The sequence below is a fragment of the Oryctolagus cuniculus genome, chromosome 19, assembly GCF_964237555.1.
Source record: "Oryctolagus cuniculus chromosome 19, mOryCun1.1, whole genome shotgun sequence".
Taxonomy (NCBI): domain Eukaryota; kingdom Metazoa; phylum Chordata; class Mammalia; order Lagomorpha; family Leporidae; genus Oryctolagus; species Oryctolagus cuniculus.
The window spans coordinates 65,758,610-65,783,388 of record NC_091450.1 but is presented as its reverse complement, the minus strand read 5'-3'; the positions used below and the strand labels follow the sequence as shown (position 1 = coordinate 65,783,388).

The 24,779-nt window shown below is 44.4% G+C and overlaps 2 protein-coding genes across 4 annotated transcripts in view; both read right to left on the bottom strand.

The window, feature by feature from the left end:
- Positions 1-1,479: 1,479 nt before the first annotated feature.
- On the bottom strand, positions 1,480-5,504 carry MRPS17 (mitochondrial ribosomal protein S17). The gene is made up of 3 exons (XM_002722283.5): positions 5,150-5,504; positions 4,224-4,363; positions 1,480-1,964 (listed from the first exon to the last, which is right to left on the bottom strand). Exons 2-3 carry the CDS (start codon positions 4,344-4,346, stop codon positions 1,695-1,697), a joined length of 393 nt encoding a protein of 130 aa, XP_002722329.1. The 5' UTR covers positions 4,347-4,363; positions 5,150-5,504; the 3' UTR covers positions 1,480-1,694.
- Positions 5,505-11,171: 5,667 nt separating this feature from the next.
- The window catches only part of ZNF713 (zinc finger protein 713), a 30,568-nt gene continuing 16,960 nt past the window's right edge, over positions 11,172-24,779 (bottom strand). For all 3 annotated transcript variants that reach the window (XM_051836322.2, XM_051836323.2, XM_017338223.3), the window contains one exon: positions 11,172-14,256. In XM_051836322.2, coding sequence (XP_051692282.2) covers positions 13,238-14,256 — 1,019 coding nt within the window. In that variant the 3' untranslated portion in view covers positions 11,172-13,237. The remainder of the gene's footprint in view (positions 14,257-24,779) is intronic.

Here is a 24,779-nt window from a genome sequence, read left to right as displayed (position 1 = left end):
AATCTAAGCTGAGGCAGGCGCTGTGGCATAGTAGGTTAAGTTTCCACCTGCAGCGTAGGCATCCAATATGGGTGCCAGTTTGAGTCCCAGCTACTCCACTTCCAATCCAGCTCTCTGCTATGGCCTGGGAAAGCAATAGAAGATGCCCCAAGCACTTGGGCCCTTGCACCAGAGTAGGGGACCCAGAGGAGACTTCTAGGTCTTGGCTTCAGATTGGCCTAACTCTGGCCATTGCAGCCATTTGGGGAGTGGACCAGCAGATGGAAAACCTTTCTCTCCTCGGGTGATCACTGATGTCATAAATAAAGAGTGTCAGTTGTTAAATCAACAACAGGAGTCACTGTGCACTTGTCCCCCATGTAGGATCTCTGTCCTTTATGTAGTGTACTTTGAGAATTAATGGTAAAACTTAGCTTCAAACTGTACTTTTATTTATACTTTGTGTGTCTGTGTGGGTGTAAATAGTTGAAATCTCCACTTGGCCGGCGCCGCGGCTCACTAGGCTAATCCTCCACCTTGCGGCGCCGGCACACCGGGTTCTAGTCCCGGTTGGGGCGCCGGATTCTGTCCCGGTTGCCCCTCTTCCAGGCCAGCTCTCTGCTATGGCCAGGGAGTGCAGTGGAGGATGGCCCAGGTGCTTGGGCCCTGCACCCCATGGGAGACCAGGAAAAGCACCTGGCTCCTGGCTCCTGCCATCGGATCAGCGCGGTGCGCCGGCTGCAGCGGCGGCCATTGGAGGGTGAACCAACGGCAAAGGAAGACCTTTCTCTCTCTGTCTCTCTCTCTCACTGTCCACTCTGCCTGTCAGAAAAATAAAAAAAAATAAAAAATAAAAAAAAAAAAATCTCCACTTAGTATTGAGTTGGGGAGGTGGGATGGGAGTGGGGGTGGGAGGGCAGGAATGGGGGGAAGAAACACTATATCCCTAAAAGCTGTACATATGGAATTTGTATTCATTAAATAAAAACCTTAAAAAAAAAAAAGAAAACCTTTGTCTTTCCCTCTTTCTCTGTAACTCTACTTCCCAGATTAAATCTTTTAAAAAATAATTCTAAGCTATCAGAGTTTTTAAATAAAGAGCAACTAAGAAATTCCAACTCAAATGTGCTTGTGGAAAGTGCTATAAGCTCATTCATGTGTCATATTTTAAGAACTCATGCCTACTTAGTCTAGCCTATGAGTGACACAAATTTTTACAATTCTATTTCTACATGTCAACATTCTTATTAGTAAAGCTGTCCACAGCAGGTTGCTTATTTCCCCTTGGAACTATGAACATCATAGAAAAAAATTATTTTTTCAATTTACTTTGAATATCTACCATTTAAAATATTCACATTCACCAAATGTGGTCTTGTTTATATCTAATGGTATTCTTCTCCCAAATAAAAAGTTTTAAAATAAACCCAAAATTGCTTTGAACGACACCACCAAAAATAATACATCTTGTCAAACAATGCAACAGGTTGCTAGGCACACTTAGCATAACATAAAAGTATCTTTACTTAAAATCTGAAACTTGATCATAAGCTTTTACGAAAAGGTATAACAAGCCCTTTACCTCATTTACTTTTAGCTATTTCATAAATACTACAGCAGACGCTGGACGGTGTGTGATGAAAGGTAGGCAAATTTCGTTTTCCACAAAGCAAATGTGTCAGTCTTTCCCTTTGGCTCCTCCTTCCAACCCTCCTTCACTGTGTTGAGGAGATATTGAGTTCTTCCAGATTTTTGGTTAGGGGGGTGGTTTCCACACTGACTGGACTCTCCAGGTAGGTGGTGCCTGCACAGGGTTTTCCTGTCACTGGATCTATCACTCTTCCAACTTTGAAAACGATCTCAGCCAGTTCATGTTTCACGTGCTTTGTCCGCGGGACAGGTAAAGCTTTGAGAAGCACAATATCTCCAACAGTGCACTGCTGAAGAGCATCGTGAGCGAAGTAGGTTTTTCTCTTATTAAAGTACTGTAGAGAGAAGGAGAGGAAGAAGTTAGTAGCTCCCACCTGTGATCTGGCAATGTGGTGTGCAGCAAGAAAAAGGAGTGCCCGGAAAACAAGCCAGGGCTTGGGAAAGGAATGTGAGGTACTTACGGGGCCTTCTACAACAAAAGCAAGGACTTTCGCACAGTTAACTGTCCCAGAACTGTCCGACTCCTGAGAACCCTTGCTCTGTTAATCATTTCTCTCCCTACTAATCGCTTCCTTCCCATTAGAGCCTCTTCTCCAGCTTGCAAGCATGCTACTTTCTCCACCAGCCGTGTGAGTCAAGCACTCCAAGTTCAGCTGGTGTTACCTAAGCAGAGGTGGGGAATGGCTGGTCCATGGGCCATAGAAGTCCAGTGAAATCATTTGGTCTGGCCCTCTCAAGGAAACTGCAGGTGGAACTTGAAATTCAATAAAATCTACGGCAGGCTAATTTGTAGACTGATGATTGAAAGATGTTATAAATATCCACATGGCCCTTGGCAGAAAAAAGTTCCCAATCCCTGCTCCGAAGTCATCAAAAGACTTAAACATTATAATTCACACAAAGTACTTAGCTCTAGGCCCACCTCAAAGTATTATAAGTTACAAATAACAACTCAAAGCAAGTCTTCTTCGTAACAAGAAAAGCAGGTACTTCCATTCTACAAATGATAAAAACATTTTTTGAGGCAGGCTTTGTGGCACAGTGGGTAAAGCCACCACCTGCAACACCAGCATCCCACACAGGTGCACAGTTCTATTCCTGGCTGCTCCACTTCTGATCCAGCTCCTTGCTAATGCACCTGAAAAAGCAGAGGAAGGTGGTCCAAGTGTTTGGGCCCTGCACCCACGTGAGAGGCCTGGATGGAGTTTCAAGCTCCTAGTTTTGGGCTGGCCCAGCCTGGCTGCTACAGTCTTCTAGGGGAGTGAACCAGCAGATGGAAAAATCTTGCTCTCTCTAACTCTCCAGGCTACCTGTGTGCCCACTCTCAGTGCAGAAGCCACCCTTGGCACCAGTTCCTTCCTTCTTCGCACATCTAACAAGCAGTAACTCTGTTCCTTCCTGAAATCTTTTCCCCACTCCGCCTGCCATGCTCTAACTAACTTTAGTTCGGTCCTTCTCACCTCCATCCTAGGCTTTCCCGTGAGCATCCACCCTCCTACCTGCAGTCATCATCCCTAATCCTGTTTTTCCTTTGCTTAAGGGAAAGCACACACAGACCCTTCATAATCCAGCTCCAACTCTCCTTGCCGTTCATATAGGATGACTGCCTGGGCTCAACCTCGGCAAACCATTCGCTGTTCCTTTTAGAAGGTCTTGCTTCACTACGGCTAACTAAACTTTCACAAACTACTCATCACAGGGCAGGCACTGTGACATAGCGGGTAAAGCTGCTGCTTGCAGTGCTGGCATCCCATATGGGTGCAGGCTTGAGTCCTGGCTGCTCCACTTCCAATCCAGCTCTCTGCTATGGCCTGCAAAGCAGCAGCAGATGGCCCAGGCTCTTGGGCCCTTGCACCCACGTGGGAGACCAGGAAGAAGCTCCTGGCTCCTGGCTCCGGATTGGTGCAGCTCCAGCTGTTGTGGCCATCTGGGGAGTGAACCAGCAGATGGAAGACCTTTCTCTCTCTGTGTAACTGTGACTTTCAAATAAATAAACTTAAAAACAAAACAAAACAAAACAAAAAAACCTACTCACCGCAGCTGGAATGTCCTCCCTCACCTGGCCCTCTGGATAAAAATCCTGAAATTCAGCTTAAATATCTCTTTTTATTTATTTGACAGATAGAGTTAGACAGTGAGAGGGAAAGACAGAAAGAAAGGTCTTCCTTCCGTTGGTTCACCCCCAAAATGGCCGCTACGGCAGGAGCTACACCGATCTGAAGCCAGGAGCTTCCTCCTGGTCTCCCATGCGGGTGCAGGGCCCCAAGCACTTGGGCCATCCTGCACTGCCTTCCCAGACCACAGCAGAGAGCTGGACTGGAAGAGGAGCAACCGGGACTAGAACCTGGCGCTCATATGGGATACTGGCGCCACAGGCGGAGGATTAACCAAGTAAGCCACGGCACCGGCCCCTTAAATGTCTCTTTAAGCTCTCTTATAGCAAGCTGAGTAAGAACCACATTACACACACAGATCAGCTTGGTGCTGGGCTCACGGCAGACACTCATCACATTTCTACTAACAGGGAAATGTTTTTCTGCTCAGAACAAATGAGTGATTTATCAGTGTCACTTGAAAACAAGAAAGCACCTCACCTTTAGTAAGTAGGGATCCAGAACAAGCCTGGTCACCCTCACTTTGGCAGTTTTTTGCATTGCTGTCCCAATCACTTTCCCCACAATCCATTTGGCATGGACGGATGAACGAGTTACTGACATTATGTGGCTTTGGTCACCTGAAAAACAAATGTCAAAGTTTAAGATTTTGGTGGTAGGACTCACCGAATGAATTTGGTCAGCAGAGTTAAGGGGTTTTGTTGGTTTTCTGGAATCACCATTTTAGAGAGGGAGGGAGGGAGGGGAAAGAAGGAAGAGGAGAGAGAGGGGGAAAGGGGGAGAGGGAGAGGGAATCTTCCATAAGCTGGTTCACTCCCTAAATGCCCACAACAGCTAGGGTTACCCCAGGCTGAAGCGAGGAGCCAGGAACTCCATCCAGCTTCCCAGGTGGGAGGCAGGGGCCTAAGTACCTGAGCCTCCGTCTGCTGCCTGCTGGGATGCGCATCAGCAGGATCGACAGGATATGGGATGGAGGCATCTGGCGCGGCAGCTTAGACCGCTGTGTCACAAGGCCCGCTAGCTACCCTGACTGTAATCGCCTCAAACCTCAGCTTCCCCTTCTGCAAAATGGGACTAACGACAGGGCCTACTGATACGAGTGCTTTGAGGATTTAACTAAGTACACGACGCTTAATGGAGCGAGTAAACGTTGGCCGGCAGTGGCGTCCCTTCTGTCTCTCTCTCTCTCCATCCCGCTGGGCGGCTTCTCCCTAAAGGCTCACATCCTGGCTACTCGCACGCAAGCAAGCCCTAGGCAGAGGGTCCTTCCCAGGGACGGAGACCCGGACTTGGGGCTGCTCTGGGGGTCACTTAATACTGAGTCCAAATCGTGGGGCCTGGGGTCGGCTGCGGGGGATTCCGCCCCCTCACCCCGGGCAACCCTGAGCGCAGAGGACCGGACTCACCCGCACCGCGCTCCCGCAGCGGCGTCCCTGCCCCCGGAATCCCCCTCCGCGGCAGCCACGAACGACCCGCGTTCACCTCTCAGTCCTGCCGGGTAAACTCGCAAGCGCCGAGCGCGGGCCGTAGCGTGATAGCGTCACGAGGCACGCAGGCCCCGCCCCGGAAAGCGCCTTGCATTGGCCGAGGGCTCCCAGCCTTGGGCGGAGTTAAAGGCAGGGCTCCGCCCACTCTCCTTCCCCGGGGTCGTTCCTTTCTTGCCCTGCCCGCCTCTTCTTCTGGGGGTCTTCCGGACGTTGGACAAGGCCTTCCAAATCGAAGGAACTTTCAGTCATCAAACACTGAAACGGCAGGAAGCAGCTGGAGAGGAGGAATAACTTTGTTAAGGAATGTTGGCATTTTTATATTTTGTAATTTTTAAAATTTGAACATTTTAAAGACATGCAATTGTATGTTATTTGGGGGTACCGTGTAATGGTTAGCTACATGTGTAATGTGCAATCAGGGTAGATATATCTATCTCCTCAAATACTTCGTATTTCTTTATGATGAAAACATTCACAGTTTACCTTCAAGTAAAAAAAAAAAAGGAAATATATAGTACAGTAACATTGTAGTCACCCTACTGCTCAATAGAACCCCAGACTAACTCCTATCTAGCTATAAGTCAGTAGCAGTTAGGGGGCCGTTGCTGTGGCTAGCGGGTAAAGCCACCTGCAGCACCGGCATCCCATATGGACGCCGGTTCAAGTCCCAGCTGCTCCACTTCCGATCCAGCTCTCTGCTATCGCCTGGGACAGCAGTAGAAGATGGCCCAAGTGGGAGACCTGGCACCCTCGTGGGAGACCTGGAAGAAGCTCCTGGTTCCTGCCTTCGGATTGGCGCAGCTCTAGCCGTTGTGGCCATTTGAGGAGTGAACCAGCAGTTGGAAGACTCTCTCTCTGGCTTTTGCTCTGCCTTTCAAATAAATAAACATAAAAAAAAATAAATCAGTAGCAGTTAATGACTTTTCCTTACGGTTGGTTGGTGCAGGCATTGGGCTTGTGGGTGGAAGATCCCTGTCTCTCCTTCTCTGCCTGTCATTTTTGCCTTTCAAATAAACATAAAAAAATACTGTACCTTATTATTATGTGTCAAGATAAAAAATGGAAACATAGGAAGCTTCTAAATACTAGGGTGAAAAACTGAATCATTTCCACTCCTCCAGCTGCTTTGAAGGTAAACCTTTGTGGGTTTTTGTGTCTGCTATGATTTTAGGTATTTCATGTCTGTGAGATGGCAGGGCAACCTGGTGTGGGTTGTACTTATTGTGTGTGTTGGGAAGGAAATGGATGGGCTGTGAGCAGATTACCTGCTGACAATTTCTAAGATACAGGGAAGACTGGGAATGTATTAGGCTCTTGTTTGCGAATTGCTAAAAGCAACAGCAAACCGTAGGTTTCTGGATCAATTTGAGGGCCAAAATATGCATGTGGTCAATCTTTTACTATTGGAACATTTTAGCCACTGGTGAAGGAAGACTGAGGAAATAAGAATTTATCCACAGAGCAAACATTTATGGAACACATTCTGAGACTCTGTGCTATGCCCTGAGAGAAAAAAAGATGAATAGAAGGCCTCAAAACTCATAGCCTAATAGGGACAGATGAAAAAGAAAATTCTAAAATGGGCACAAGTAATAACCTTGAGAGAGGAAAGTCAAAATTTAGGAGAGAGAGGGGATTTGAATAAATACAGTACACCTCAATCTGTACCCCATCTCCCCACACAGCTAGAGGCCAGAGGTCAAACCCATGCTAGAGTCACCCCCAAAAGTGGCTGCAGGGGAATTTCCACAACGGAGTACCCCGAACTGTGGTCAGATGGGACCAGTTGAGATTCCCAAGAAAGAAGTACCAAATCCCAAAACAACCAAGCTGAAGCATTTACTGGGGAAACTTAGAGAGGCTTGCAGTTTATCCATGCCACTAACAGTAAGACAAAAGGGATGCTCTCTGCTTAGCTGTCCACAGCAAGCGGAGGTCAAGGTATGCAGTTTATATGAGGCTTTAAGAAATTTTGGTTCAGGCTTGGGCCGCTTTCTGTCTCTTGGGCGACAACCTAACACCTTTGTCAGTATGCGGGGATGTTCAAGGCCAAAGCAACCTGAGCTCAAGCTTGCAAGAAAATCTTGCAGCCGGTTGGGACATCTAGTGGTCAAGGCACGCTATGACTTTCGGTTAGGACACAAAGTGGAGGGAACTAGATAGCACAAGAGGGACATGGGGTGGGTGAAAGGCACTCAACGCATTGCAGGGATGCTGAGCTCAGAGTGTGCTCACCAAGAGCCTAGCATGGCCAGAATCTAGGTGGGAGAAGAGAGGAGGGACTGGAGCTGGACAGGGCTAGGCCTCTACCCAGGAGGCGCTTTTTGTTAAGGACTCAACTTTTTCTGGTAAGTGATGGAGAGGAGAGAGCCTTTGAAAACAGGTTAGTAGCTTTGCCAGTTTTCAGGATCATTCCGGTAGGTGTGTTGAAGACAGAAGAGTGGGGGGGAAGCTGTCAGGCTTTGATGAGGACCTAAATTGGTTCAGAGGGAATGGAAACGGGGACACGGGTTGGGGAGCAAAGGGACTCAGAGGAGGTAGGGGTGTGTATCTGTGTATGTACTGTGCTTATAGATAACAATAACAGCATTAAGTATGTATTACTCTGCTCCAAATTCCTTAACAAAACACCATAGCCTGGGTGGTTTAAACAATAGAAATTTATTTTCCCCAGTTTTAGAGGCTATAAGTTCAGAATCAAAGTCTTGCTGATCATTTTTATAAAAAAAGAAATTTTACGGCCGGCGCCGCGGCTCACTAGGCTAATCCTCCGCCTTGTGGCGCCGGCACACCGGGTTCTAGTCCCGGTCGAGCGCCGGATTCTGTCCCGGTTGCCCCTCTTCCAGGCCAGCTCTCTGCTGTGGCCAGGGAGTGCAGTGGAGGATGGCCCAAGTACTTCGGCCCTGCACCCCATGGGAGACCAGGATAAGTACCTGGCTCCTGCCATTGGATCAGCGCGGTGCGCCAGTCGCAGTGCGCTGGCCGCGGTGGCCATTGGAGGGTGAACCAACGGCAAAGGAAGACCTTTCTCTCTGTCTCTCTCTCTCACTGTCCACTCTGCCTGTCAAAAAAAAAATTTTTTTTTTTTATTTACTTATTTGAAAGGCAGACTGGCAGGGAGATCTTCCATCACTCCTCAAATGGCCACAAAACTAGGGCTGGTCTGGGCCCAAACTAGGAGCCCAGAATTCCATCCCAGTTTCCCATGTGGGTGGGCAGGGACCTAAGCACTTGCCCCATCTTCTGGTGGTTTCCCATGCCCTTTAGCAGGGAGATGGATCCAAAGTGGACCATCTGAGACATGAACCGGTGCCCGTATGGGAGGCCAGCATTGCAGGCAGTGGCTTAACTTGCTATGTCACAATGCCAGTTCCAAGAAACTTTCAGATTGTACTACAAATACATAATTTACCAAGTTTAGCAGAGTCTTGATGTTGCACAAGTGACTCTCAACAAGAAACTTTAAGTTTCTGCAAGAAACTACAGGGCACTGCAGACTAGTGGACCCTTGGTCAACCTGGTTGATCATTTCATATAATAATTCTTAAGGCCTTCACCCTTGGTGTGGAGGGACTGGAACTTTTTCCAGGTAAGGGAAAATCATTTCTTTATAACATTTCTTCTTCTTCTTTTAAGATTTATTTATTTGGGGAGGAGAGGGAGAGAGAGAGAGAGAGAGAGAGAGAGAGAGAGAGAGAGAGAGAGAAATGAATCTCTTGCATCTGCTGGTTTACTCCCCAAATGGCTACAACAACCTGGTCTGGGTCAGGCTGAAACTAGGATCCCAGAACTCCACTCAGGTCTCGTACACGGGTGGCAGGTCCCCAAGTACTTTGGTCATCTTTCACTGCTCTCCCAGGTGCATTAGTAGGGAGCTGGGACAGAAGTGAAGAAGCCAGGACTTGAACCAGTGCTCATGTAGGATGCCAGGGTCCTAGGTGGTGGTTTAACCCGCTGCACCATAACACCAGGCCCCCTCAATTCAATTTTAATTTATATTTCTGAGGGAAGTTGTTATTCTTGCTAAATGGGGACAGTGACAGATTTCTGGAGAACATTCACTTCTTGCGGAGCTGTAAGAGGCACATTGTGTACGGGTCTTCACACAACTCCATTCCTAGGAACGTATAAAGAGGGAGTCAAGCAGTTTGCTGTCATACAGAAATTTGTAAGCCCCTCAAAGGCGGCCTGGAAGCAATTTTAAATGAAGTTATTTACATTTTTATTATTATTTTATTTATTTGAAAGGCAGAGAGAGAGAGAGAGAATCTCTTCCATTTGCTGGTTCACTCCTCAAATGGCTGCACAGCCAGGTCTGGCCTAGGCTGAAGCTAGGATCCAGGAACTCCTTCTGGGTCTCCCATGTAAGTGGCAGTGACAGGAGCCCAGGCACTGGAGCCATCTTCAGCTGCTTCCACGGGCACATTAGCAGGGAGCTGGATCTTAGAGCAGCTGGGACTCCAATCAGCGCTCAGATATGGAACGCCAGTGTCCCAAACAGCGGCTTAACCTGCAGTGCCACAACACTGATCCCAAGATTGTGATTTTTTTAAATAAAAGATTTACTTATTTATTTGAAAGGCAGAGTTATAGAGATTCGGGGCAAGGGGGAGGCGGGGGGACTTCCATCCACTGGTTCATTCCCCAAGTGGCCGCAACAGCCAGAGCTGAGCTGATCTGAAGCCAGGAGCCAGGAGCTTCTTCCAGGTCTCACACACGGATGCAGGGACCCAAGGACTTGGGTCACATTTCACTGCTTTCCCAGGCCATTAGCAGGGAGCTGGATTGGAAGTGGAGCAGCCGGGAGACGAACCAGCGCCCATATGGGATGCCGGCACCACAGGTGGCAGCTTTTACCTGGTATGCCACAGCACCGGCTCCCAGGTTTGTGATTTTAATAAAGTGTTTGATACGTTTAAATTGGACACCAGTGTTTTTAAAAGAGTAAATAAATATAATTAAATACTTGATCTTATAAATTGTTTTTGTAAGTCACAGATCTGTGAATAAAGGAATTCCTAATGTTGGTTGGTTTTGTAAATTAAGAAATTGAACACTGATCATAAATGTTATGCATATTTTTCATATTTTTCTCCATGTCCACATGCTTTTGAACATAAAAGAATCTATCAGGGCGGCGCCGCAGCTCAACAGGCTAATCCTCCGCCTAGCGGTGCCGGCACACCGGGTTCTAGTCCCAGCCGGGGCACCGGATTCTTTCCAGGTTGCCCCTCTTCCAGGCCAGCTCTCTGCTGTGGCCTGGGAGTGGAGTGGAGAATGGCCCAGGTGCTTGGGCCCTGCACCCTATGGGAGACCAGGAAAAGCACCTGGCTCCTGCCTTCAGATCAGCGTGGTGCGCTGGCCGCAGCGCGCTGGCCGCAGCAGCCATTGGAGGGTGAACCAATGGCAAAGGAAGACCCTTCTCTCTGTCTCTCTCTCTCACTGTCCATTCTGCCTGTCAAAAAAAAAAAAAAAAAAAAAAAAAAAAGAATCTATCAGTATGATGTCCTCTAATGCTCTTTGAGGTTTTGAGAAATACTCACACAGATCTTCCTGTTCTGCAGCAATGTTTCACCTTATTAATGTTCATGTATTTACCAAATGTCTTCAGAATGCTATAAAGAACTGTTCCAGGCATATTTGCATCCACTGGATTAGAAATAAATTGACCTATGTTATAATGCAATTTCAGTCTGAAAAACCCTAGTAGTCATTTGTTATTACATCTAGCATCAATATGTCTCCTAAAAGGACAGTAAGACCTGGTTGGATGTGAAAAAGTAATGTTTTGCCTTCTGAGATAGAACTACCATAACAAACTGGAGTTTGAGTGACTGCTACTTCTGTGGCTTCCCTACTCTAAGCACCATATTTTGATATAATTAATATATTTAGGGTTTACACTTTGGAACATTTGAAAGAACAAAGGATAACATGCAAATGAATCCATACCAAAATGATGGTGAGTTTACTCTACAATTAACATAAATATAACAACTTATGATCCCAAGGAACATATGATAGGACTCTAATGTACTATTCCTATGTGTGAGGAATTGATGAAGCTTCTTGGGCAGCTCTGGTGTGGTTCATCAGACATTTCTTGTCTTGGGTTGTACAAATTCTACTGATTCTCTTCCGAAAATTCCACATTGTTTTTGTCTTTAACCTGCATGGAGATACATTGTCTTATATTGGAGCCCTTGGTACCGTTTATGAAACATTTTTTCTTTTTTGTTTTGTTTTTAACTGAACAATTAAACTTTGATGAAAACCACTACCAATTATAATTAATCATTGCCCTTTTTTAATATGCATGCCTGCTGGCTAAGCCAGCCCCCAAAAGGTTAACTTCTGTGATGAAACAAACCTGCTACATTATTTTCTTGGTGTTTAGTGTTTTAGTTTTAAGAGTCTTTAAATCACTTCAGCTTTTTACTCAAGACCTACAAAATCTTTTGCAGGGGAGAAAAATCAGGAAGTCTCAAGCTAAGAGATAGGTTAGAAGAAAGATGAGGGGCTGGCGCTGTGGTGTAGCGGGTAAAGCTGCCGCCTGCAGTGCTGGCATCCCATATGGATGCCAGTTCGAGTCCGGGCTGCTCCACTTCGGATCCAGCTCTCTGCTCTGGCCTGGGAAAGCAGTGGAAGATGGCCCAAGTCCTTGGACCCCTGCATTCGCCTGAGAGACCTGGAAGAAGCTCTTGGCTCCTGCCTTCGGATTGTTGCAGCTCCAGCAGTTGCGGCCAATTGGGAAGTGAACCAGAGGATGGAAGACCTCTCTCTCTCTGCCTCTCCTTCTCTCTTTCTGTGTTACTCTGACTTTTAAATAAATAAATAAATCTTTTAAAAAATAGAAAAAGATGAGAAAACAAGGGAACTGTGTCCTACCTTAACTTCCAAGAAAAAACTGGAAGCCAAGATATAAAAGCATCTCCATACTTGCAGCTGCATATAGCTTATGGCAGTTTCTGTTCATAATGCTTCCTAACGGGAAAATAAGACTTCTGTCAAAGCAGTAATCATCAAAATCAAACTGAACCACATTAAATTGGAAAAAAGTGTTACATAAATGTTATAATAAATAACATTATTAAGCCAATTAAACTACTTCCTTAGTTGTTTCTATGAGGCAGTAATGCTTTGCCTTGATTCTTAGCCTCAATATGGCTCCAAAGCTCCCCATCTGGTACAGTTCCCTATCTCAAATCTTCCACAGTGGTCCAAGTCGGTATGCGGATTATTAGCCACTGGTCATTATAAAAAACAAAACAAAAGAAAAAAATCCAACTCTATTCAAAACCTGTAAATACAGCAGTTTGCCACAGGGAAATTTAAGGCTAAAATAACAGAATGGTATAGCAGACTTTTCCGAACTTTTTTTTTTTTTTTTTGCTTTTGACAGGCAGGGTGAACAGTGAGAGAGAGAGAGAGAGAGAGACAGAGAGAAAGGTCTTCCTTTTGCCGTTGGTTCACCCTCCAATGGCCGCCGCGGCCAGTGCGCTGTAGCCGGTGCACCGCGCTGATCCGATGGCAGGAGCCAGATGCTTATCCTGGTCTTCCATGGGGTGCAGGGCCCAAGCACTTGGGCCATCCTCCACTGCACTCCTGGGCCACAGCAGAGAACTGGCCTGGAAGAAGGGCAACCGGGACAGAATCCGGTGCCCCGACCGGGACTAGAACCCGGTGTGCCGGCAGCGCAAGGCAGAGGATTAGCCTAGTGAGCCGCGGCGCTGGACGTCTGTTTATTTCTTTAAAAGGTTTTATATATCTATCTGGAAATGACTTCTAATATAATCTGGTTTATAAAATAAATTATTTTAGCTATTTATAGCCCCTCCTGGGAATGTAATATCTTGCTAGTTTGAGATCTGTATTTATTTGGTATATATGTATTAAAATTTTATTTTTAAATTTTCTTGACATGAATAATTTGATACTAAATGGGATAAAGAGGTCTGATAAAAAAAAGTCCTACATTACATATTTGTGTGATTTCTCCACCATGTGTTATGTGCTAAGTGAAGGACTGTTTAATGTTTTCTCACATTTATGTTCCCATTTTTCCCGAGTATGGATTTTCCTGTGTTGATTAAGGTGTGCGCTCTGGCTAAAGGCTTTCCCACAGTCATTACATTTATAGGGTTTCTCTCCTGTGTGGGTTCTCTCATGCTGATTCAGATGTGTCCTCTGGCTGAAGGCTTTCCTACAAAAAGCACATTCATAGGGCTTCTCTCCAGTATGGAGTCTGTGATGTTCGGTGAGAGATGTGATCCGGCTAAAGGCTTTGCCACACTGGTCACATTTGTAGGGCTTCTCTCCAGTGTGAATTCTCAAGTGTTGAGTAAAGGATGAATGCTGGCGGAAGGCTTTCCCACATTCACTGCACGTGAAAGGCTTTTCTCCGGTGTGAATTCTCTGATGTTGAGTAAGATGTATTCTCTGGCTGAATCTTTTCCCACATTCATCACACTTGTAGGGTTTCTCTCCTGTGAGGAATACCTGAGGTTGGGTAAGAGATGAACTGTGGCTGAGGGCCTTTCCACAATCTCTGGGCTTCTCTCCTGTATGAGGACGATTAGTAAGAAGAATGTGCTGATTGAAGATTTTTCCACACTCATTATATTCATAAGGGTTCTCTCTTATGTAGTTTCCCTGGTAGTAAATCAAGTCTGTGTTATGTCTGATGCCATTTCCTTGTGTGTCAGAATTGGTGGGTATTTTAATTGAAGGAATTCTTTGAAGCATAATAAGATCTGAGTTCAGACGACAGCTTTCTGAAAGTTTATTATATTCAAGGCTTCTCTCCTGAGGGATATTTTTGTAGGTGAAAGATACTTGCCCCAAATGTCTCTGCTGGTTTTGTTGATTAAACTCCAACTGGTAATCAAAATCCCAGAATCCTCCTAAGATGGAAAACCAGAAACTGCCTCCTGTTAGTCTCTTCATTATCATGTCATTGGTTTGATTTTCATCAGAAATATTCTGGTTTAGAGTGGGCTTTTGGATTTCAGGTCTGTTCTTCTCATCTAAAAGACATTCAGAACACAGAAAGACTTTCCTGTATTTTCTTTGCTTTAAAGAACAAACTGTCAGACAATGAATTACCAAATGAAACTGATAATGTTGTGTACAAGGTACACGTAGCACTGAAAGTTTTCAAATACAGCCACATAACCTGGACAAAGACTATAAAAGGATGAGAAGCATGGACAAGGGGGCACATTTTAAAATATGTCCAGTGATCATGAAAAGAGGAGATCATGCAAGAGTACTCAGGGTTGAATGGAGATGGACAGGAGAGGCATCAGAGACAGACCTGCATTTTGAGGTGGGAGATATTAGGGGAATATCGGCTCAGAAAAGGCAGGTCCAAATTCAAGCCTTTAGAAACTTCATTTGAGGGTATTCTATTATTAAGGCTAGCTACTTTTATCATTTTTAAAGATTTATTTATTTATTGAAAAGGAAGTATGTGTGTGTGTTAGAGAGACAGGGAGAAAGAGAGACAGAGAGAGAGAGCGAGCGAGTGAGCATGATAATGATTACTTCTCAAATGGCAACAACAGCTGGGGCTAGGCCGCGCCACAGCCAGGAGCCTGGAATTCCACCCAGGTCTCCCATGTGGGTGGCAAGGGCCCAGGTACTTGGGACCATCATCTGCTGCTTTCCCAGGTGCATTAGCAAGGGAGCTGGATCTGACACAGAGCAGCTTGGACTTGAACTGCTGCTCCAATATGGGATGCTGGCATCACAGGAGGCAGCCTAGCTCCTGCTCCATGTCACCGGGCCCCACCTTGTTTATTAAAAAGTATTTCTTCTGGTTTTTAATCTTTTGTTTAAAATGATAAAGCTGACACTTGCTTATAACATATTAAAATAACATGGAAATGCATAAAGAAAGAATCCCCCCCTCCCCCTACAAATAATCATTGCTAATAGCTGGGAGCCCATTTTGTCTGGTTGCCCCTATTTTCACTCAAACATACATTGTATTTTGAACAAGCATGACTTATAGACTCTGATGAAAATAAAATTTCATTTTGGTCTCCCACCTCTTCTTTAAATTTTCTTCCCCAGCTTCTAGAAGATTTCAGCAGGTCCCAAGGTTTTCCCTTACTTCTTAGTAACATGTACTCTTACTGCTACATTAAGTCGATTTGGTAATTAAAATGTTCAGTCAAGTAGCAGTCAAAACTACAAAACGAACTCCTTCCTCTCCCTGGACTTGTTACAGAAGGGTCAGTTCCTTCCTTCTCCCTGCCCACATATGGCCTCCCCCTCTACTTGCTTCCTGTTAACCCCTTCCTTCACTCCACTCTCTCCCTGTTAGTTTCTTTCTTGCCTCTGCTCTTTTATTGTTGTTGTTTTTCCCTATTGAACTATCTAGCCCGTTTCTTCCCCACTCATCAAATGCGTTTTAGTTCTTATCTAACAAGAGTTGGGGGCTGTGGGTTGTGTGAGGCTCCGGGGGAGAGGTTAAGAGAAAAGCCAGCTTTTATATGGCTGGGTGGTTCCAAAGTCGAAGCTTGGCATGTGGTTAAAATGGACTGTTGGGAACTTTCTTGGGAGGTTCTCGCTGGACTCCCTTCTCTCTTGTCATTTTCATGATCAACATAGATACATTTCTATCATGGGCATGAACTCTACTGGACAAGATATGGGATCATGCTGGGTGATCCATGGGAAACATCCATGAAACCTTGTTCCCACGGATCTGGGTACTGCAGACTAAGCCCAACTCAGCAGCCTCTTCTGGCTTATTCCCAGAGCCCTGTATTTACTAGTCAGCTGTCCTTGGACCCCTGAACTTTCTGAGTGAGAGTCTGTTTAGCTTTCTCAGATGTGAGGCTGGTTGTCACCTGGTCTTTCAACTACAGGAAACATAAGGGTACTTCAACAAATCTGTGGAAAATGGGACTAAAAGGTAAGTTTATTTGGTGCAAAAAATGCCAAAAATCCATATGAGGGGTCTTCAAAATGTACACAGAAAATGCATACTATGAAGAAACCATGCATGGGTTTTAAAATCAAAGCTATCAGAATGGAACCCTTGATGCTGGATAGTCATACTTGTATAATTATGTCTAAGTTAGGGCATGCTAGTAAACATAGGGCTACTTTTAAGAATTATGCTAGGAACTGTCATGGGAAAACTGGTTGGTGGTAGCAGGGGTTGGGGTAGGGGTGGTGGTGATCTGATCACTCTAAGTTGACTCAACTCTTACATTTCCTTCTATCTCTTTCTTTACAAGAGATTTAAGGACTCACAACATAGTTCTCCCCTGTGAGACTTCTTTCCAATTTCCTTGCAAAAGTCTCCCTTAGAAGTGTTTTTAAATCCCTGATCTGGCTGGCTGAGGGGAATCAATTCATGAGGCCACTGCCTATGCTCATGGAGATATGGGTGAGGGGTCCCCACATCTCCTTTAGTCCACAGATGTCTTCTGTCAACTTGGAAAGAGGAAGCGTTCCTTATGACACAAAAATATATACATGAAAGTACCTTATTTACTTTTTTTTTTTGACAGGCAGAGTGGACAGTGAGAGAGAGAGAGAGACAGAGAGAAAGGTCTTCCTCTGCCATTGGTTCACCCTCCAATGGCCACCATGGTCGGCGCTCTGCGGCCGGCGCACCGCGCTGATCCGATGGCAGGAGCCAGGTACTTCTCCTGGTCTCCCATGGGGTGCAGGGCCCAAGCATTTGGGCCATCCTCCACTGCACTCCCAGGCCGCAGCAGAGAGCTGGCCTGGAAGAGGGGCAACCGGGACAGAATCCGGTGCCCCTACCGGGACTAGAACCCGGTGTGCTAGCGCCGCAAGGCGGAGGATTAGCCTAGTGAGCCGCGGCGCCGGCCTTTATTTACTTTTAAAGCAAAACAGGGATGATAGTATATACAGAGCCTGTGTAACTTTGTGTCCCACTTAATATTCTTTCTAAATGAGAACACATAGATATATCTCATTCTTTTAAAAATATTTCGTTTTCATTCATTTGAACAGCAAAGACACACACAGGTCTTCCATCCATTGGTTCACTCCACAAACCCACAAAAGTCAAGGCTGGGCCACTTGAGCCATCATTTGCTCTTTCCAGGGTGCATATTAGCAGGAAGGCAGAATTACTTGTGGAGCTAGGACTTGGGCCCAGGCACTTCAAGATGGGATGTGGGCATTCCCAGCAATGTTTTAACTTCTGCACTAAATACTCACTTTTAGTTCATCCTTTTAAAAGGACATCATTACTGTAAAAAGAAAAAATGGCAAAGGAAGTATAATTTTCTACTTAAAATATTTAAATTTTCAGCACTTTTTAAAAGGGCATATCTTATTTGAAAAAAAATTGATTTTCCTACTGTTGAAAGGGTGTGGTTTTTTATTGTGGTATTTTACACAATACAATGAACATCCTTATCTAAACATCTTATGAACCCAAGCTAATATTTCATTAAGACAGAAAGTCACAGGGTTTGAATACTAAACATTTTGAGAGGCTCTGTCAAATAGTTCTCTCTCTTTTTTATTTAAGATTTTATTTAATGAATGCATTTTTCATACGTACAACTTTAGGAATATAGTGGCTCTTTCCCCCATACCCATGCTCCCACCCCCACTCCCATCCCACCTCCCTCTCCCTCTCCCATCTCCTTCTTCATTATGGTTCATCTTTAGTTTGATTTCCAAATAGTTCTCTTAAAAGGCTCTGCAAATTTACATTCACATAACGTGATATGGCAATATCTGGTTTTAACAATCTGGATGGTGAAAAGTGGTGCCTCATCAATGTTTCAATGTTTAATCAATTTTGAATTTGCATGTGCATCTTTCCATACATTTATGGGCTGTAAATATTTTGGGATTCTGAGGACCTGTTCATCTGCCGAAACTAAACAAGTACATGTATTTTTATTCAGAGAGAACCATATCTTTCATGAGACTGTCAAAGGAATCCGAGATTCAAAAAAGGTTTAGGACCTCCTTTTAAGGATATCTTAACCACTCAACATTCTTCTTTCATTTTTACTATTCAGCATAATAAAACCAAATTATTCTTCCTAAGTCACTACACACACACACATGCACATGCATGGCACACATACACACAAATCCTGTAGTCCTATCTCTTTTAAAGTATGCTCAATAAAATCAGGCTATGTAATCAACAAGGTGTTCCTTTTCTTTGACTACACCAAATTCATACATAAAATTGTGGGTGGAAAAGTAGACCCTAAGGCTTTCCGTATAGAATAATCTCATTTGTGTTAAGTATGTGTTAAGTATATCCACATGTACTGAAGAGGACTGAATTGTGTCTGGGAGGGATGTATTATGGATGGTATAGTATTTACTTTTCCATGATATGCACACATCATTATTGTAAAAAGAAAAACAGCAAAGGAAGTATACTTATATTTTTCTACTTAAAAATATTTAAATCTTCAGCACATTTTCATAATGTAAAAAAATTTAACACATTAGAAGGTGTGCTTCCAATTATGTCATATATTTAAGATTTTTGTGTCCAGCCTTGAGACAGTGAAGAATGTAGCAAGTGAAAGAAAGAAAGGCTTCTCATTCATCAACCTCATGCATACTTCCCTGCCCACACCAAGAGAATGCCATGGAGTCTAACTTCTGCTGAAGCCACAAATGAAGTGAATGTGGTATCTGTGTCACAGAGACAGACTAAGGCTCTCCAGCTTACGACAGGGCTCCATCAGGCCACCATTACTGTTGCGCAGGCCTGAGGACTCTAAATGAAGAAAACCAGGGGATTTGCATAGAGTACTGTAGGCTCTCTGTGGTTATTATATTTGCCCATTACCTGCCCCCACTCACTCCATATTCCCGGGATCAATGTTACAGGGAAGGTTCTTTAACAAAATTAAGCTTCTGGGGGCACTTTGACTTCTTTTATATCTAAGGACGGATACCTTTGAGACACACAGATCCCCTTGGTCAGTCTGAGCACGCTGTGATGTCACTGGGCAAATGCAGAATCTTTTGCACTAAGGCCCACGTCATTAAGTAGAAATTCACCCTGCTCAGCACCACCTGGTGCCTTTGAATTGAATTGTTCAGAAGGTAGAAGGAAGAAAACAGAAAAGGAAGAAGGAAGGCTGAGGGAAACAAATATTTAAAAAGATATTTATCCTTTCTGCTTGCAAATAATGAGATTTTTAGTTCTCTCTTATTAACTTAAAACGTGTGCTGTGATTTATACTGGGTTTTGATTTTCATTTGGTAGGCAGAAACTCAAGACAGAAAGTCACAGGATTTGAATACTAAACATTTTGATAGGTTCTGTCAAATAGTTCTCTTTTTTTAAAGTTTTTATTTAATGAATGCATTTTTCATATGTACAACTTTAAGAATATAGTGGTTATTTCTACCATACCCATCTCCCATCCTGACTCCCATCTCACCTCCCTCTCCCTCTCCCATCCCCTTCTTCATTATGGTTCATTTTTAGTTTGATTGCCAAATAGTTCTCTTAAAAGGCTCTGCAAACTTACATTAAACAGAATGGCTGGCCGGCGCTGTGGCTCACTAGGCTAATCCTCTGTCTGTGGCACCGGCACCCCAGGTTCTAGTCCCGGTTGGGGCACTGGATTCTGTCCCAGTTGTTCCTCTTCCAGTCCAGCTCTCTGCTGTGGCCTGGGAAGGCAGTGGAGGATGGCCCAAGTGCTTGGGCTCTGCACCTGCATGGGAGACCAGGAGGAAGCACCTGGCTCCTGGCTTCAGATTGGCACAGCGCGCCGGTTGTAGTAGCCATTTTGGGGGTGAACCAATGAAAAAAGGAAGACCTCTCTGTCTCTCTCTCTCACTGTCTAACTCTGCCTGTCAAAAATTAAATTAAATTAAATTAAAAAACAGAATGGCTAAAAAAAAAGAGTATAAAATAAGCAAAGCTCATCAGCTATTACTGATAAGGCTAAATATTGTTTGGAAAAATGTTGGTTTCTATTTTACAGATTATATAGATTTTATGGGTTAAGATAAAATGCATTTCTTAATGAAAATAGTCAGCAACAAGAATTAAAACTATTGCTTCTTAGTAGGGGACCTGGCAAGATTTTACAGTAAATTTTTTTTATTTTATTTTTTTTTGACAGGCAGAGTGGACAGTGAGAGAGAGAGACAGAGAGAAAGGTCTTCCTTTTGCTGTTGGTTCACCCTCCAATGGCCGCCACGGCCGGCGCGCTGCGGCTGGCGCACCGCGCTGATCCGATGGCAGGAGCCAGGAGCCAGGTGCTTTTCCTGGTCTCCCATGGGGTGCAGGGCCCAAGCACCTGGGCCATCCTCCACTGCACTCCCTGGCCACAGCAGAGGGCTGGCCTGGAAGAGGGGCAACCGGGACAGAATCCGGCGCCCTGACCGGGACTAGAACCTGGGGTGCCGGCGCCGCTAGGCGGAGGATTAGCCTAGTGAGCCGCGGTACCGGCCAATATTTTAAGCTTTGTGGGCCATGTGGTTTCTGTTGCAATTACTCAACTCTGCCATTGTAGTGTGGGGAAAGCCATAGACAATATGTAAAAGAACAAGTGTAGCTATCTTTGTTTCTTTTTTTCAGACTTATTTTTAGTTATTTGAAAGGCAGAGTTATATACAGAAAGGGAGACCTAGAGCAAGATCTAGCTTCCATCTCCTGATTCACTCCCCAGATGGCCGCTGGAGCTGGGCCAGGCCGAAGCCGGGAGCCCAGGAACTTCATCCGGGTCTTCCATGCAGGTACAGGGTCCCAAGGACTTGGACCATCTTCTGCTGCTTTTCCAGGTGCATTAGCAAGGAGCTGGATTGGAAGTAGAGCAGCCTTTGACTCAAACCGGCACCCACATGGGATGCCAGCATCACAGGTGGTGGCTTTACTCCCTACACCACAATGGTGGCCCCTTTTGCTATATTTTGATGAAATGTTTACAAAAACGTGTGACCCTAGACTGTATTTTTGTTTATTCAGAGTCTACAATGCCAAACAAGGCATCTAGAAAGGGAGCCTCTTAATTATTCTAGGGTACTTTTGTGCTTACTGATGGTTCATCTTATCCCACAAGGTATGAGAATGCTTTATTCCCAGGGATTCATCCAAAGTGTGTGTTGTCAAACTTTTGGACTTTTTGCTAATCTCATAAGCAAGAAAAGCTAATTTCTCTTTTTTCACGAGTGACAGTGAACATTTTTTCATTTGTTAAAACTACTTGTATTCCTTTATCTAAGAACTGTTCATACCGTTTGTGTATTTTCTAAAAAGATTTATTTATTTATTTGAAAGGCAAGTTATAGAGAGAGGTGAAAACTTTAAGCAAATTGTATATAGAAGGAACACTCCTCAACACAATCAAGGCAATTTATGACAAACCCATGGCCAGCTCCTATTGAATGGGGGAAAGTTGGAAACATTCCCACTGAGATGTGATACCAGACAAGGATGCCCACTCTCCCCATTGCTATTTCATATAATGCTGCAAGTTTTAGCCAGATCCATTAGGCAAGAAGAATAAATCAAAAGGATACAAATTGGAAAGGAGGAAGTCAAACTATCAATCGAAGACTGGATAAATTACGGGATATGCACATTATAGAATACCACATAGCAGTTAATAAAATGAAATCCAGTCATTTGCAACAAAATGCATGAATCTGGAAAACATCATACTTAGTGAAATAAGTATGAAGTAAGATCCCTACCTTACACCTTACACAAAAATCCACTCAAAATGGATTAAAGATCTAAATCTACAACCCAACACCATCAAATTATTAGAGAACACTGGGGAAACTTAGTGACATAAGCCAATCCCAAAGGGACAAATACCATATGTTCTCCCTGATCTGTGAGAATAGAGCACCTAAAATGAAATCTGTAGAAGTGAAATTGACACTTCCAGATGGGATGACTTGAGCTGCCCTTGTCTTGACTGTTGAGGAACAGTTTCGAATTTTTTTTCCCCACATGCTATTTGTTGAACTCTTTACTTAACATAGAGTTAAACATATGTGTATAAAGTCAATTGAGGCCGGCGCCATGGCTCAACAGGCTAATCCTCCGCCTAGTGGCACCAGCACACAGGGTTCTAGTCTTGGTCAGGGCGCTGGATTCTGTCCCGGTTGCCCCTCTTCCAGGCCAGCTCTCTGCTATGGCCCGGGAGTGCAGTGGAGGATGGCCAAGTGCTTGGGCCCTGCACCCTATGGGAGACCAGGGAAGCACCTGGCTCCTGCCTTCGGATCAGCGTGCTGTGCCGGCCACAGTGCACTGGCCATGGCGGCCATTGGAGGGTGAACCAACAGCAAAGGAAGACCTTTCTCTCTGTTTCTCTCTCTCTCTCACTGTCCACTCTGCCTGTCAAAAAAAAAAAATAATAATAATAAAGTCAATTGAGGTTGGATCTCAGTAAAGAGTGGGAATAAGAGAGGAAAGAGGAAGTTTGTAATTATAAAACTGTATAGTTCTGCATACATTCCTACAAACTTATTTCTAAGGCTACAGTTTAAAAACTTGCCATGGGACCCCCAAATCCCATTAAGCAGGGTGGCAAAAATACCATCTTAAGTGTTAAAGTGATCAAATTAAGTGTTAAAGTGAACATATTCTTGTGAATAAGTGTTAAAGGGATCATACAAATAGGATCAATGGTCTGGTAATACTAATAGACAGAATTAAAAAGGAGAGAATGTTCCAACATGGAAAGCAGTCCACATGGCAGACTCATAGAATGACAATTACTTTAATGAACACTCTGACCTCAGAGTCAGCCCTTAAAGCTTCCTGGTCTGGCTGAAAAGCCCATGAGAGCATTTCAGGCATGGAAAACCATGACACTGTGGCAAAAAAGTTCTACATGAAGGCTCTCTGTGAGTGAGAACCCAGTGGAAAGAAGTGGCCATCGAAGAAAGATGTCCTTTTCTCTGAAGGGAGAACTTCCACTTTGCTTATGGCCTTGTCTAAATACTGATGGAGTTTGTAGATTCTAAAGGCTTCCATAGACTAGGCAGCTCATGTCAAGAGCCTCAGGTGGTCACTGACATTATATATAAGAGTGTTAACTGTTAAATTAACAACAGAAGTCACTGTGCACTAACTCTCCATGCAGGACCTCTCTCCTCAATGAGTTGTGATAGTTAACTTTTTTTTTTTTTTTGACAGACAGAGTGGACAGTGAGAGAGAGAGAGAGAGACAGAGAGAAAGGTCTTCCTTTTTCCGTTGGTTCACCCCCCCAGTGGCTGCTGTGGCTGGCGCGCTGCAGCAGGCGCACCGTGCTGATCCGAAGCCAGGAGCCAGGTGCTTCTCCTGGTCTCCCATGAGGGTGCAGGGCCCAAGCACTTGGGCTATCCTCCACTGCACTCCCAGGCCACAGCAGAGAGCTGGACTGGAAGAGGAGCAACTGGGACAGAATCTGGCGCCCTGACCGGGACTAGAATCCAGTGTGCCAGCGCCACAGGCGGAGGATTAGCGTATTGAGCCACAGCGCCGGCCCTGAGAGTTAACTGTAAAACTAGTTCTCAAACATTTTGTGTGTGTGTGTGTATGCAAATTGTTGAAATCTTTACTTAGTATATCTTCTGTGTACAAAGTTAATTGAAAATGAATCTTAATGGAGAATGGGACTGGAAATGGGAGAGGAAGGAAGAAGAGGGGTGGGAGGTTGGGTACTGTGGGAAGAATAACTATATTCCTAAAGTTGTATCTATGAAATCTGTATTCCTTAAAAAAATAAACAAGTAAATAAATAAAAAAGTTATATATAGAGGGAGACACACACACACACAGATCTTCCATCTGTTGGTTCACTTGCCAAATGGCTGCATTAATCAGGGCTCGGCCAGACTAAAGCCAGGAGCCTGTAACTCCATTTAGGTCTCCCATGTGGGTAACAGGGGCCCAACCAATGAAGCCATTTTCCACTGCTTTCCAAGGGGCATTAGCAGGGAGTTGGACTGTAAGTGGAGCAGCTGGGGCTCCAATCAGCACTTATACGGGATGTTGGTGTTGCAAGCAGCAGCTTAACTTGCTGTATCACAATGCCAGCCCCTGTTTGCTTATTTATTTATTTATTTTTATTCATTCTTGGTCTCTTCTTGATTTAGATGAAGATTTTATATACATTAGTGGGAGATTAACCCTCTTCATCTAAGTTACAAACATTTTCCTCCATTGTTATTTATCTTTTCATTTTATTATTTTACACTATGTATAATTTTCATATTTCTGTGTGTTGAATGTATGAGTCTTTTCTTTCATGGTTTCTAAGTTTTGAATGATAGTGAAAAAACAACTCCCCCACTTCAGGTTATAAAGTATTTCTCTCCCATTTTCTTCCAGATTTCTTATGGGTCTATGTTTTATACTTAAAATCTCTCTGATCCCTTTGGAGTTTATCTTGATTTAAGGAGTAAGTGATGCATACAATTCCATCTCTCTTCATTTTGCTACCCATCATGTTAAGATGTCATGGCTGTGGATAGGATAATTTGGCCCCTGAATGCAAGGCTTTGAACATAAAAGTATTAATTAATGGTAATTATGGGGTGGAAACAAAACAACTAATATGT

Coding starts and splice junctions, on each gene's coding strand:
- MRPS17 (XM_002722283.5), bottom strand. CDS start 4,346: ATGTCAGTAACTCGTTCATCCGTCCATGCCAAATGGATTGTGGGGAAA. Junction 1,965..4,223: donor TGGATCCCTACTTACTAAAG/GTGAGGTGCTTT, acceptor TTCTCTCTACAG/TACTTTAATAAGAGAAAAAC.